Source organism: Plectrocnemia conspersa, unplaced genomic scaffold, assembly GCF_051122295.1.
Source record: "Plectrocnemia conspersa isolate PC_06_02 unplaced genomic scaffold, ASM5112229v1 ptg000008l, whole genome shotgun sequence".
NCBI lineage: Eukaryota > Metazoa > Arthropoda > Insecta > Trichoptera > Polycentropodidae > Plectrocnemia > Plectrocnemia conspersa.
Window position 1 is genome coordinate 23,690,318 of NW_028277172.1, and position 13,951 is coordinate 23,704,268.

At 28.8% G+C, this 13,951-nt stretch overlaps 1 protein-coding gene across 1 annotated transcript in view; it reads right to left on the reverse strand.

Annotated features, from left to right (window-relative positions):
* LOC148233501 (lysozyme-like) overlaps positions 1-11,767 on the reverse strand; it is a 34,244-nt gene extending 22,477 nt beyond the window's left edge. The window contains exon 1 of the mRNA XM_088190722.1: positions 11,718-11,767. Within this exon, the coding sequence (XP_088046848.1) occupies positions 11,718-11,767 (50 nt within the window). The remainder of the gene's footprint in view (positions 1-11,717) is intronic.
* Between the last annotated feature and the right edge of the window lie 2,184 nt (positions 11,768-13,951).

The window sequence follows — 13,951 nt, forward strand, 5'->3', positions numbered from 1 at the left end:
GCCTTTGAAATATTCACAATCACGGTCTGCGGCCGTACGTGTGATGTTTCAATAAAAACGGCCCTAGCCAGGATCATGACTGAGTAAATCGCTCAAGAATTGTCGTGAATCGCGGCAGCGCACAGTGCGGCAATTTATTAATTCAGCTGTAAATATATTTAAAAAATAAATCAATTTTATTTAAATACCAGCAACTGTAAGTTGTAATTTTTGCTTTACCTTATCTCTGCTATATTGTAGTTTATTTTTTAAAAATATTTATATCTACAGTTCATTACTGTACATTATTACTAAAAAACAAGTATTATACAAATGCATTATTTATTTAAAATAAAAATTTAGGAGCAAATAAATATATTTAAACATCACTTAACCAAAATAGTGTATGTAATTTTTTTGTATTGAAATAAAAAAATAGTTTAATTTTATTTATATTAAAGCGTAATTTTATTAGTATGCCTCCGTAAAACAACCATTAAAAAAACATCATTAAAGTTAAAATTTAGCAATAGTTTACAATATAGGATAACGATGTTTTTCGGAACCACTTTAAAATTTCATTTTATCGTTTCTCAAAACTAATTAATTATTATTTTAAATTTAAGGTTAAATAATATAATATACAAAGACAAAATTATATACAGCTGTGGCCAATTAAAGTTGACATGGCGGTTCTTATATATATTTTGATTATTTTTTCAACTTTGATGCATTTTTTGCACGTTTTTGAATTTTTAATAGATAATTATAATTGTTACCTACATTTTTTCCGTTAATACTGCTAAAAAAGACGGGTTTGTAAAATTAGGAATGTATAAATGCGTCAATTCTGGGAAAGGTGCATTTTTTTCGTCGTCCAAGCAAATGCATAATGGATTGCCTCGAACTCAACACGTGCGCACGACCTTTTTTTTTAGTTCTATTCATAGAAAGAAATATCAAGGACATCTAAAAATTAGGAGCTTGTCAATAAAACACTTTAATAACATATTGAAAAAAAATCTTTTGACGTAATTTCATCTTTATTTTTAATAAATTCCTGTATTCTTCTTGGCATTAATCAAAACATATTTTCAATTATTTTAAGGTTGATCTCCTCTTTTCAAATCCTTATGATTTGGTTTTTCAATCCGGCTAAATTTTTTGATCGTTTTTTCTTAATTCTTGTTTTATGATTGCCTATAAATTTACAGTTTTCTGGTCATGTTAATGATGTGATTTCCTTTATTTTTTAAATTGGACTAATTTAGTGAAAGTTTGAATGTAAAAACTTTTATTGGACTCAACGAGCTCAATTAAAGATCTTGCAAAATGGGTTCAGCAGTATGTTGGGAAAGTTTTTCAAGGGTTGGATTAAAGTCGTTTTATACAATCGATTTATCTGTTAAATATATAACCAGCAAAAGACTATTTTTAAATTTATAATCAGATACATACTTTGTATAAAAATAAATACAAATACAACTGAAGGGCAAGTTTAAATTTTATATATTAATATTTTAACACACATATCAGTTTTCAGCTTAAATTTAGTAAATAAATTGCAAAAAATATGCTTTTCTTTTTGTATTAATATTAAATAATTATTGCTTAAATAGTTTATCTTGATAATAAAAATAACGCACTGTGCATCGCTTTCAAGCGCATTGTCAACACTAGCGATGCCACTACACATAAAATTAAAAATGAACCGCTAATTTATTGCCACAATAAAAGCGTCTGTTTGATTTGATAACTCCCAGGTATTCCCCTGAGAGCTCTTGAGATTTCGGTCCAGCAAGGGCCGAGATTCCTCTAGATTTACGACCATCCCCTTTCGACCTCTAACTAGACCTGGGTTACCCGTTTTTGATGGTTCGTTTTTAAAAAATGTTTTTAATGTAAAAATTAATAGAAATTTTATGGGGCTGTGAGCTCGGACCATTTGTTTGGGCCGACACCTACTGGGAAATTATGGAAACCGGGCAGAGGGCGATAACTCGGCTTTTGAGAGGGCAGCGAGAAATTTATATCCTCACCCTGCTCAAGAACACCCTTCATCCTCACTCACCGGCCAATTTGTCTACGGGGACGGCAATTTGTTTACGAATTTTCTGAGCCCTTCGTCAAATCAATTTATGCTCAACTACCCTGCCTGCGCCTAGGCGTGTGTGGGTTTTAATAAACACAAGGAAATGTGCTCAGTAATGCTAAATCGTAGCCAAACTCGACCTATCCAACCTTTAGAAGAAAATCGTAGTTATGTTTCTTATGTGTGACTTACTTGTTGAAACTATTGTTTATCGTATAATATTTAAATAATTAACAAATATCTCTTATATAGATGATCCAATGATAGAGAGTAAAAAAAGATAGAATCGAGTCAACGATATATTACATTCTATAGTTCTTAATACATAGAATGTATTGGTAGATTTGTCAGACAAATGTTTTGAATCGAAACACGCTCCAAGCACAAGTTTCCGCATCGAGACGCTTTTTCAATCGTCCCGGTCGCGTTTTCTTCCCAACTCGCAAGACAATTGATCTGTTCGGGAAGGAAGGAAGGAGAAGGAGCAAGAAAGAAGGGCCGAGAGGACTCGGTAAAAAGCTGAGACGCATCACGCCATATGGAGCGCGTAATGGCCCTTACGGATTTATGACCGATCCAATAACAAAATAAAACACATGTACGCCGAACGTGGGGTCCCGGCACGGAAGGGTTCCGAAGATATATGGTGTAATGTTCCTTTTTATGCGACGACACTTTTTTCTTAATCCTTGCCACCAGAAACGACTAACTCTCTCACTCTCCGCAATCTTTCGATGTCAACCAAAATTAGATTTTTATTGCAATATATTTTATTTTTTAATAAAATCTTCGCCTTCCCATTAATAATAAGAGTCGTTGCTCATACTCACTTAGCTTATTTTATTTATAAATATTTCACAAATATTTTGCGGCCGAAGGCATGTGACTTTTCAGCCAAATAGACGCCAGAAAATCTGGTAACAGTAAATTTTTACAACATATTGAATTAACACATATATAAAGAAATGTAGATGCTACTAGAATTAAAATTATGGGTCTTCTAAGTCAGAGAATTTTTGGTGGCGTGTTGAGTTGTATTATTGTCGGTTGTGATTTTTTTATAGACAATTATATATTTTATAAATAATTAATAATTAGAATATTGGCGTGGTTAATATGCAATTCTATGTAATCTTATTGTTTTGAATATAATAATAAACCAAAACAATATCATTTTATGATTTTTAAATACCAAACCTCACAAAAAATAATTTTGAAATCCTAGACTTTTAAAATCTGTAAAAAAATAAAAAGCAATTTTTTTTACAGATTTAAAAATTACTTTTGGTACCTTACTTCGCAGTATTCTTGAATCTGAATCTATAATTTAAGATCCCCAAATAACCTAATACTTCCTATGAATCAAAGTTTTTGATACGTTAATATATAAAGCTGGATTTTGGTATCTTAGCACATTTCTTTTAAGTTTTGCAGAAAGTTGTATGTCGCTAAGCATATATTTAAATTACTGTACACTGCTGTTTACAATTAAACTATTCTTGAGAAATTCAAATTTTGGGTTGCAAAGCGTATTCGAGAGTCACTCTTCTGATGTCTATTAAAGTCTGAACATCTGCACTATAATACTTGTATATATTTTTCTTAATACGCTGCTTTTTAGCTACGAGAATCTGATATGATTCGAATTTGTAACAATTTAAAAATAACATTAGTCAAAAAGCATGGCACACGCGCGTCCGAAGTCGTACATGCGGTGCTCGCAAACCTAACAGCCGCTGAGAATACGCCCGCATTCTTACGATCCCCTCCAACGCACTTACTGCAACTGTGCGCTTCATATTATTTAAAAAAAATTTTGTCCATTGTAAAGCAAGTCACAATGTTAGTAATTTATTTTAAATTATTAAATAAAAACATACTAAATATTTTTGTGTTCTTAAAAGCAACTCATGGAATTTTTTGATTATCTTCATAATCTTTTTTATTTTAGCATTTCATAATCCTTTTTAAGGTCCAACGCTTTCAAAAACGCCTGACATTTGGTAATTAAGCATTCGCGATTGTCCCGTTCGCCTTTACACATAGCAGCAGAGTAGACAGTGATAATGGGTGTCTGCGAACGAACGGCCGGATGCTGAGCATTCATAATCACCCCCACGGGCGGGGGTGTAGGTTTGGCTTAAGCCGCAGAGGGTGTACATTCACAGATGACTGCCCGTCAAAGTTTGTCGGGGTGTTTTGCTTGCCTCGCCGCCGCCATAGATGAATGGATACAACAAATCTGCAAACCGACACCGACGCAGCCTCTCAAAATATTTACACACCGACTTCCATCTACTCCAACTCTCTCTCTCTTTTTAATAAACCCGCTCTCGGACACTGGTCTCTATGAATATTTATCATCCGGCAGTAATTTCAAAAGATATAGATGGTCAGATAATATACAACCAAAGACTCGAGCTCTCCCGTCTTCTCTGAGAAATAAACTCCTTGTAATATAATAGTACGCTTATAAAGCTATACATAGCCTTTTAATTGGCGCTTCCATGTCAAATATGCGAATATTTTATTATTTATGATTATGGACTTATTCCAAAATCACACAAACGATGGATAAAACAGATAAATATGTATACTATTTAAATACCTAAAATATGTTTTTGAATATTAAGCATCCATTAAACAGTGTTTATTGTACTCCTTTAAATAAATTCTAGAACAGCTAATAATAGATTCTAGCAACTTAAGAATATGTTAACTGTACTTTATATGAATGCCAGATATTTTTTTCAAATAACTTTATCTACATTTAATCAAAATTATTTATCTGCAGTTCTTAAAGTAACAAAATTTTTTTTATTAAAAATACAATAAATGTGTGTATATATTCGTTACAATAAATATATATTTTCACTAGTGAGAATATAATTTCATTAACTAGACCATGGTTTCCCAAACTATGTTCCGCGGTGCCTAAATAGATATTTCACAAAAATTTGGAGGAAATTAAAAAAAATGTTAGTCGTGCTAATACATAAAATCTGTTCATAAATCTAATGAAAAAGCTTAAAAATATGTATTAAATATTCAACATTGATGAGTATATATTCTGGAGGGAAAAGTTTCATAAGTCGGTGTTGTTTCTTTTGATAAAAAATTGTTGTTGAATCTTTTGAAAAAAAAATACAATTTTGGATTTTATCAGTTGAATCTAATAATTTTGATTGTTTTCCTGTCTTGGATGAATGTTTAAATGAATTGAATTTTCAAGTTGATAAAGAAGTTTCACAAGTATTTTTAGAACACCTATATAACTTGAAAACAATTCTTTCGGAATATTTTCCGTGAACTAGTAAGGACAATTCCTGGGTTAGCAATCCATTTTCTGTGACAGTTAAACCAGTGGGCTTAAGCGCAAGGGATTATGAGAATTTAATTGATTTAGTTAATGACTCTGATTTAAAACAAACACATAAAAAAATATACTAATATGAATTACGCAACCTAAAAAATAAGATAAGTGTTCCGCCAAAATTTTCCGATTTGCCAAGTGTTCCGTCGCTGAAAAAGTTTGGGAAACCCTGAACTAGACTATTGAAAATGTATCAAACCATCGATTGATATTTTCCCTATTAGCTTTTTATTGCTATATTTTGTTTATTTGCTGTTCAAACCCAAACAAATACATGTAATAAATAATCCACCACTATCCTTAAAACTTTTAATTTAAAAAATAAATCATTTATTTGGAGGTATTCCCCCCCCCCCCACCTCACGAATTTTGTCAGAAAAGTGCATGGCATTCAATTAAATACTATGAATATTGATAACCTGACATTTAGCGATTTACTGATTTTGAAAGAGGTATTTTTTAATTCTTTCATACCCTTCAGTTAATAAAAATAAAAATATTAAAAAAAACTTAAATGACGTTCCTGACCAAAAATTTTCGAATTATCCCTCAGAAAAAAATTAAAAAAATAATTTCGATTTTTTTTTAAATTTAAATCATTACTGTAAAATCATATCGGAATTTTCACCGGTAGATATATATTTTTTAAGTAAAATTTTAATTTATCTGGCGAGTGCAATTCAAATAATATATTTTCAACTTTTCCATATGTAGTAATATATACATTTCATACTTATAAATATGTATATACATGTATAAATTTTACAGTGAATGTGTATTTTTTAATAAAGATATATTTTCACTAGTGAAGTAAAAATACATTTTCACTAGTAGATATATATTTCTACTAGCAAAAATAAAAAATTACTGATAAGAGATAGTGAAATTATATGCTGCTTTTATATTATATTGAAGTGCTAGTGCATTTAATTGCATTTAATTGCACTAGCAAGTCAGTCAAATTATTTTTTCGCTAGTAAAAATATATTTTCACTGGTAATACCCATTCACTATAACATATACTTGTAATAAAAATCTATTTTTTATTTTAAATTGATTTCTATACCAACACGGTGGTTGTTATGTTATATATGTATCATATATTAAACAGTATGATAAACCAGTTAGACCAGTTAGTAATTAATATCCTAAAGATCTGGTTTTGAATCCCATACAAACCGAGTCTTAAGGAAGACAGGACAAAGTGGCGCGAACTTCCAGGTGATCCTCACTCTGTAAATACAGTTCTAAATGCTGCAGTTTTTTAAAGCGCCGATATAGAACTCTCTTTGTGTTCTTCTTCGTGTCCCTTTTTGGGTCAAGATGCCTTAAATGTGAGTCAAAGTCAAGTACTGACGTTGAGTCTAGAAATGGCAAGGGCGAGGAAGAAAACTCATGGAATGGCTACCCGCGGTTTTGAATCACTGCCTTTAACAAAGACCCAACAGTGTTTATTCGAAACTTTAATGTCAAATCTGAGTACGTAGACTCTTGATCTTGCAAAAATGTACTGTGCAGTCTGGTCGACGACGCAATATCCACTATTCTGAGGCGTGACTCAAAACTGTCAATATCCCTAGCGCTTGGTGGAGGAATGGAGTTTTTTGGAACCGCTTAATAACTAACCAAAATTTTTTCTATAAGTCACATGCTTGCTATTCTACTCAAAAAGCAGTTTTAATTTGATTACAAGAAACGTTAAAAATCAGTTAAAATCTAGTTTGAGAATATTTTTTTTATTTAATTAAATGTTTTATTCTGGGCTAATAAAAACTTGATACGCACTGCATTTCTTCGTATTTGGCACTGACCTTAGTGCACTTGTTTGGTGAAAATATTAAAGTACTAATAAGGTTTTCATGCAAATACTTTTAAAGCGTTTAATACTTGTTTTTTTTATTCTGATCCTTAAATATTTAAATTATTATTAATAATATGATATGCTTCGTATAATGTTATACTAATTCTAATAACATATAAAGCGGATTTGTCATGGGGTAAAATGCAAAACTACTATGCTGTAATTTTGTCCTAGTATGCTCACTAATTATTTAAAGAAATATGAAATGTTTTATTATATCAAAACGTTTTGAAACACTGCCAAACACTTAAGAAGTGAGCGTAATGAGTCGTCAGCATAGGAACCACAGCCGCGAGAGGCACTCGTCACAAGAGTAAGACCAAAGATAATAGTGCCTGTGCACAATAATACCGCAGCCGGATGTGGTACATCACATTTGCTTATTGTGTTTATTCAGTATCCAAAATGGTACGCCAACTTGGGGAAACTACCTTTTTGGTAATCCGAGCCGTTACACCACAGGCGGTTTCAACCTAGAAACGCTACTGTCTATATGCATTAACATTATATACTATGTGTTCGTATGAAATTTATGTGAGAAATAAATAGATACATATGCATAGATGAACTGACCAAAAGGCCAATATCCCGACAAATTAAAATGTTCACATATAGTAAACATATTTGCATATTCTGCAGCGTAACTACTGTATAATATAATGAGCTGTTTTGGAATCAATGATAATTGTATCCATCTTTATTCTTACGAAAATATTATATTTATCAATGCTAAATGGCATATATTCAAATGGTAAAAAAAATGAAAAATCTAAGTAACTATTGCTGTGTTTACATACATAAGCATAATAAACAGTACGTGACCAAAATTTGCCTCTACTGTTTTGCACAGGCATTGTCGTTACAAAGCTGTAACAAAATAAATAAAATAAAATTATTTCAGTGTCCATCTGTAACTGTATCATAGTGAACTTACATAAATTTGCATAGAACGTTACACCCTTTATTCTCACTATTGTAGATCACTGGTGCGACGGCCGGAACAAACAAAATTTCCTCCACTGTCTGGATAAACGTCCTAGATAGTGAGCGAGACTGGATAATTATTTATCCCGTCCCGGGACAAGGATGACCGACCGTGCACCTCTCCTTAAAACTGACTCTTCATCCATTATATAAAACATACAGTTATATGTTGCAATATTTTAAATAATTATCTACTATAAAGTATGTCAATATAACTGAAAAAAACATCCCTTAAATATACTGAGATGTACTCTTTATCTATAGGAAATAACAACGCTTTAATATATGCACTAATAAGCTTGTTCTATATATAATGTTTAAAAAATTTTAATCTAAAATTTTAATCTATATATACATTTATGCATAAAACTTTATGTATTAATTACTTGTGCACTTGTGCTTTACCAATATATTGAATAATGTTTTAAACCACATTTTAATTGATTATGATCGACTTTACCACAAACTATTGCAACTATTATAAATTGTTAAAAATGCAACATGATTTTATCTTTCAATAAAGTCTACTACAAGATAGCAATCTACGCAAGTACATTGCTTTCTTGTAATAGATTTGTACGACAACTGCTCACGGTAATAAATAGCGATATAGCACTAAAACCTGTGTCCGACGCAATTAACGCTTAATAAACATATATTTATTGTTAGCCTTATGACAAAATAATAAAAAAATACGTAATTTTGAAACAGCCATAATACAATTGTGTTGAATTAGGTATTTTTAGTTAAATGAATACATTTGTCAAGCATAAAATCATTATCGACAGAGCAGGTAGCGAAACCTAAAAAATATTTTTCTACGCAAAAATGCGTGCACTAATTGCAGCACAGCGGACAAGTACCGTGGACAAATTTAACTCATGAATTTTTTTGATTATCCTAATAATCTGTTTATTTTAGCATTTCATAATTATTTTTAAGGTCCAACGTTTTCAAAAACGCCCAACATTTGGCAATTAAGCATTATCGATACTATCGATAGAGCAGGTAGCGAAACTCATAAATATTTTTTCAACACAAATATGCGTGCATTTAACACAATTTTATAAGGAAATAGCAACATTTTGAACTATTTTAATATAAAATATTCGTAAAATATAAAAAATACAATTTGATTAATGAATATGTAAAGCAGATTTATACATTTATCTTACTTAACTAAAAATAACAATAATACTTGAATTATTTTTTTATATGTTCTAGCTTTAAATGTCTTAAACTTTATATATATATATATCTATAAATATATATATATATATATATATATATATATATATATATATATATATATATATATATATATATATATATATATATATATATATATATATATATATATATATATATATATATATATATATATATATATATATATATATATATATATATATATATATATATATATATATATATATATATATATATATATATATATATATATATATATATATATATATATATATATATATATATATATATATATATATATATATATATATATATATATATATATAAAATCCAAATTGATTTTATTATTACTTTAAATAGTAAACAATAAAATAATATATATTCGTAATGTTTTGAAAAAAATATATATAGAAATAAAAACTAATATAAGAAAATTGTAGACAAATATAACAAAAAAAGTTTAGCAAAATTTTGAAGTTTTAATTTCAATCAGTAAAATATTTCACTTTTAATTTTTTAAATAAAAAGTGAAATTATTTTGCAGTTTAAAATTATAAAAATTGAATTGGAATTTCCATAAATTAAAAACATTCTAAAAATAATTGTAAAAGCTTGAATTTTTTACCATAAACAGTCAAAAAAATTTCGAGTTAAATTTTTTTGGAAAGGTAACAAAAGTTAATAATTTTTTGTAATGTCTCTCGAGTGCAAAGGGTTAAATTTGAATTTTCTAAATTATTAATATACAATTTTTTTTACTAAAACGTTGCACAATGTTTATTATATATTTTAATAAAATATTTAAAGGTTATTTAAAATGTGAATAAAAAGATTTTCCGCTTCATTCGTCATATTTAGTTCAGTCCTTTTGTCACCTTAAAGTCGTCAGAGTTAGATTGCATTTGAAGATTTTATGACGCTGAACCACAAAACTTTATATTAACCTTTTGAGTGGTATCGCGGTAGACGTACAGTGGTCGATTTTAGTTATATATTTACATTTATAACTAAAGAAATAATAAATAAAAAACATTGTTTATATTAAATATTTTTTTCAATTTAAATTTTTTTATTTTTATATTTAAATATACATGATATATTCTCTATAAGCTGAAAATAGCTCATAGAGAATTTTCAATACCATATATGTACGACCTGTCTCGATTTTAATTAATCATCACAATATTCATCCGTGAGATTAGGAAAATCTATGTCAACCTAATTTGTGATGATCGATCAAAATTATAAATATATAATACTCACTAATTCCGATCTCCCAGATACGATAGAAATATAAAAATATTGGTAAAAAATGGTTCATATTTTTACTTTTAATTTATAAAATGTACATGGCTTTTTAAAAGTCTTAACTTTAGTCTTAAAATATGTATAAATAAATCAATACATAACTAAAAGTATTTAATATTTATTAAATCTAAATCTATTTCTGTCTATTTAATATTTAATTACTAATATCCTGAGAATATTATTTAAATCTAGGGTTTTTTTTACTTACCTAGTGGATAAAAAAATCTGATTATATTATACTAAACACTGTGTTAAATTTCGTAAGCACATAAAAACACTAAGTAAATAACATATTTTTTGCACTGTTCTATAAAAATAAAATTCTCTTTAACCGTAAGAATGTGTTAACTTGCTAATACCATGAATGAGATCTGAATGTTTGAATGTCTTTCTTTTGAAGTAACTTTAGCAAGACAATGGGAATTCGTGTATATAAAAATAATAAATACACATTAAATTTTGTCTTAAATAAAGAATATTATAAGTTATGTCATATATGCGCTTTATAAAAAATCGAAAGCTATTGTTTTAAAAAATGTTTTTTTAACATATCAAGAAAAATAGTTTTAGTATTAGAATTTACTAATGTTTTTGTCTCAAATAAAAATAAATATTAATCTAGAACTATCCCAATATCTCGTAGTACTCAATGTTAGTTAAAATATGCTTGCAAATTAAAAATAATCGAATAAAATATGCAAAGGTCAATTAAAATAAATATATCCTAAAATGTTTGTTAAGATCGACATTGTTTTTCCCCACGAATCTTGTCAACGGTTTTTCAAGCAGTAGCTCGTGAACGATATCTCTCGGTGTGTAACTTTGGTTAGTCGAGTAGTCCAGGTTAATCCAGCCGTGAGGTGCCTCCACAGTTCCTTTTCTACCCTCGCGTGTGGTAATCCCACCCACACTTTTCCCACAAGTTCCACAAACCACCCTTCTCTTCTACCCACACACGCATCTCCCTTAGGATTCGGGCAAGTTGGTGGATTGACTTGGGAACCTTCTCCGGCGGCATAAATACACAATGACTTATCCGAAATCACTCGCCGCCGACTCGAGATATATTGTTTAACAATAATTTTATTTTCACTACCCGAGAGTGTGAATCTTTTATGTGATGCTAGTTTAGCAAAAGCACGAAACCTAATCGTCTGTAAGTATCGCAAAGTGGTGCACACGTATCCTAGGTCTTAATGCGTTTTTAATACAACTTCCACTTGAAGACTCATATTTTATTCATACGGACGTAAATATAGAGTATATAAATAAACGTACATTGTAGATCTTTGATTAATGTTTCGTGTGGTAATTATATTAGATGATGGGGTGTTAGGAATATACTTAAATGTTTTCTCGAATAAATAAACTTTTTTTATCTGTTTTAGTAAATATTTTATAAAGTTACAATAACATACGATTAGAAAGTTTTTTAACACTTTATTAAGTCTAACGTACAATTTTTTTAGTATTGTTTATATGTATGTGTTAGTTAAATATATATTAAATGCAAAGATCGTCGTCTCATATTTTTGCACAATATTTTAATATTACCATTTTACTATTACCAAAACATAATGTTTTATAAAATATTTATTAAATTAAAGCTTGAAGTATATGGCACTCGCTCTTTATTTAATGCAATTTCCTTGTTAACTTTTAAGAGGCGAAGGCAAGGGTTGTCTGAGAGTTGTAAATATTTGACCTTATGCAGTATCTTGGTTTATTAATATATAAGGAAAGTCGAAATATGTATTTAAACATTGGCAAGATTTAAGTCAAATTGGCTTAAGTCAATAAAAAATAGTTTCGACTACAATTTTTTTCTAAATATAAATCAAAATTGTAAATAAAAAAAATGGAGGATATAAGCAGACTATTTCATTGATATTTTTATTTTAAGATGAACTAACCTTTTCAAATCAAATCATAAGTTTTTTATTAGATTTTTTTGATTTTATATATATATATATTAATAAAATATAAATCGTGCCTCGTTCTTTAAATAGTTCAAATCTGCAACGTCCATATTAAGATTTTCTTTTATACCTGTAATGTTTTCAAAGATTAAGGTAAAACTTTGCTGCTGCATCCGAGGCGTTAACCGCATCTAGACTCGCTAAATGAATTTAGCCGACGAATGGCAAAAGCTCACGTGTAAACGGCACACTGAGGAAGCTGGTTGTTGTGCGAGATAACAATTTTCGCTATCGTCTACTGCAAGCTTCATATAGTCGTATATTAAACCTCATTTTCATTTTAAAGAGGAAAAATCAACGGTAAAATGCTGCTTCAGTACTAAAGAGTGCTTCCTTGTGTTTATTTATTTACTTAATATTTAGAATATATTGCATTAAAGATTACTTTAAATATATATTTTATAATTGGACCGCAACGTTGTTGTGTGTATTGTTTCCAACTATATTTATAGATATATATTAAGTAAATTCTAATCTATTATTTCATACCTAATTTTGTTATAGATGGTGAAAAAAAATATCCTGAAACATTTATGGTTAGTCTTAATTATTCTTTGAGAATTCTGTATTCTCAAATATTTGAAATGTAGAAATGTATCTATTGACTTATTGTAGTCGCTAGCTTAACAACTATTTGTATTTATTCAACATGTTTATATTTTCTCTTACTGTCAATACTTTTTCGTTCATTAGCAACAAATATTTAGTCTTAATACTTAATAATGTGTATTTCAAAAGTATATGTTGCATTTTAAACAAACATATTTACACTTTTCTACCTACTCTTTGCTCGGAAAATTGTATGTAACATAGGAATATGATTTTCTAGACATGTTGTTTCAAAAGAAATAAGATTTGACGCTCGTATTTTTTATATATTTTTTCCCAACAATATAGTAAATAAATAAAAGATAAAAATCGTAGACAACACAATAAAGGATCAGCGTATAAAATATTTTTAGAAGTACCTGAAAGTCAGGAAGATTATTCAAAAGCTTCTTATTGTTTGAAACACAACATATGTATAAGCACACAGACAGATAATTTATCATAAATGTTAGTAACTTGAATTGAAATTTAACTTACTTGTTCATTATTTAAAAAAAAACTTTAATATATTTAAAATAATATTTCGACTCTAATTTTTACATTTTTTCGCAAAATTT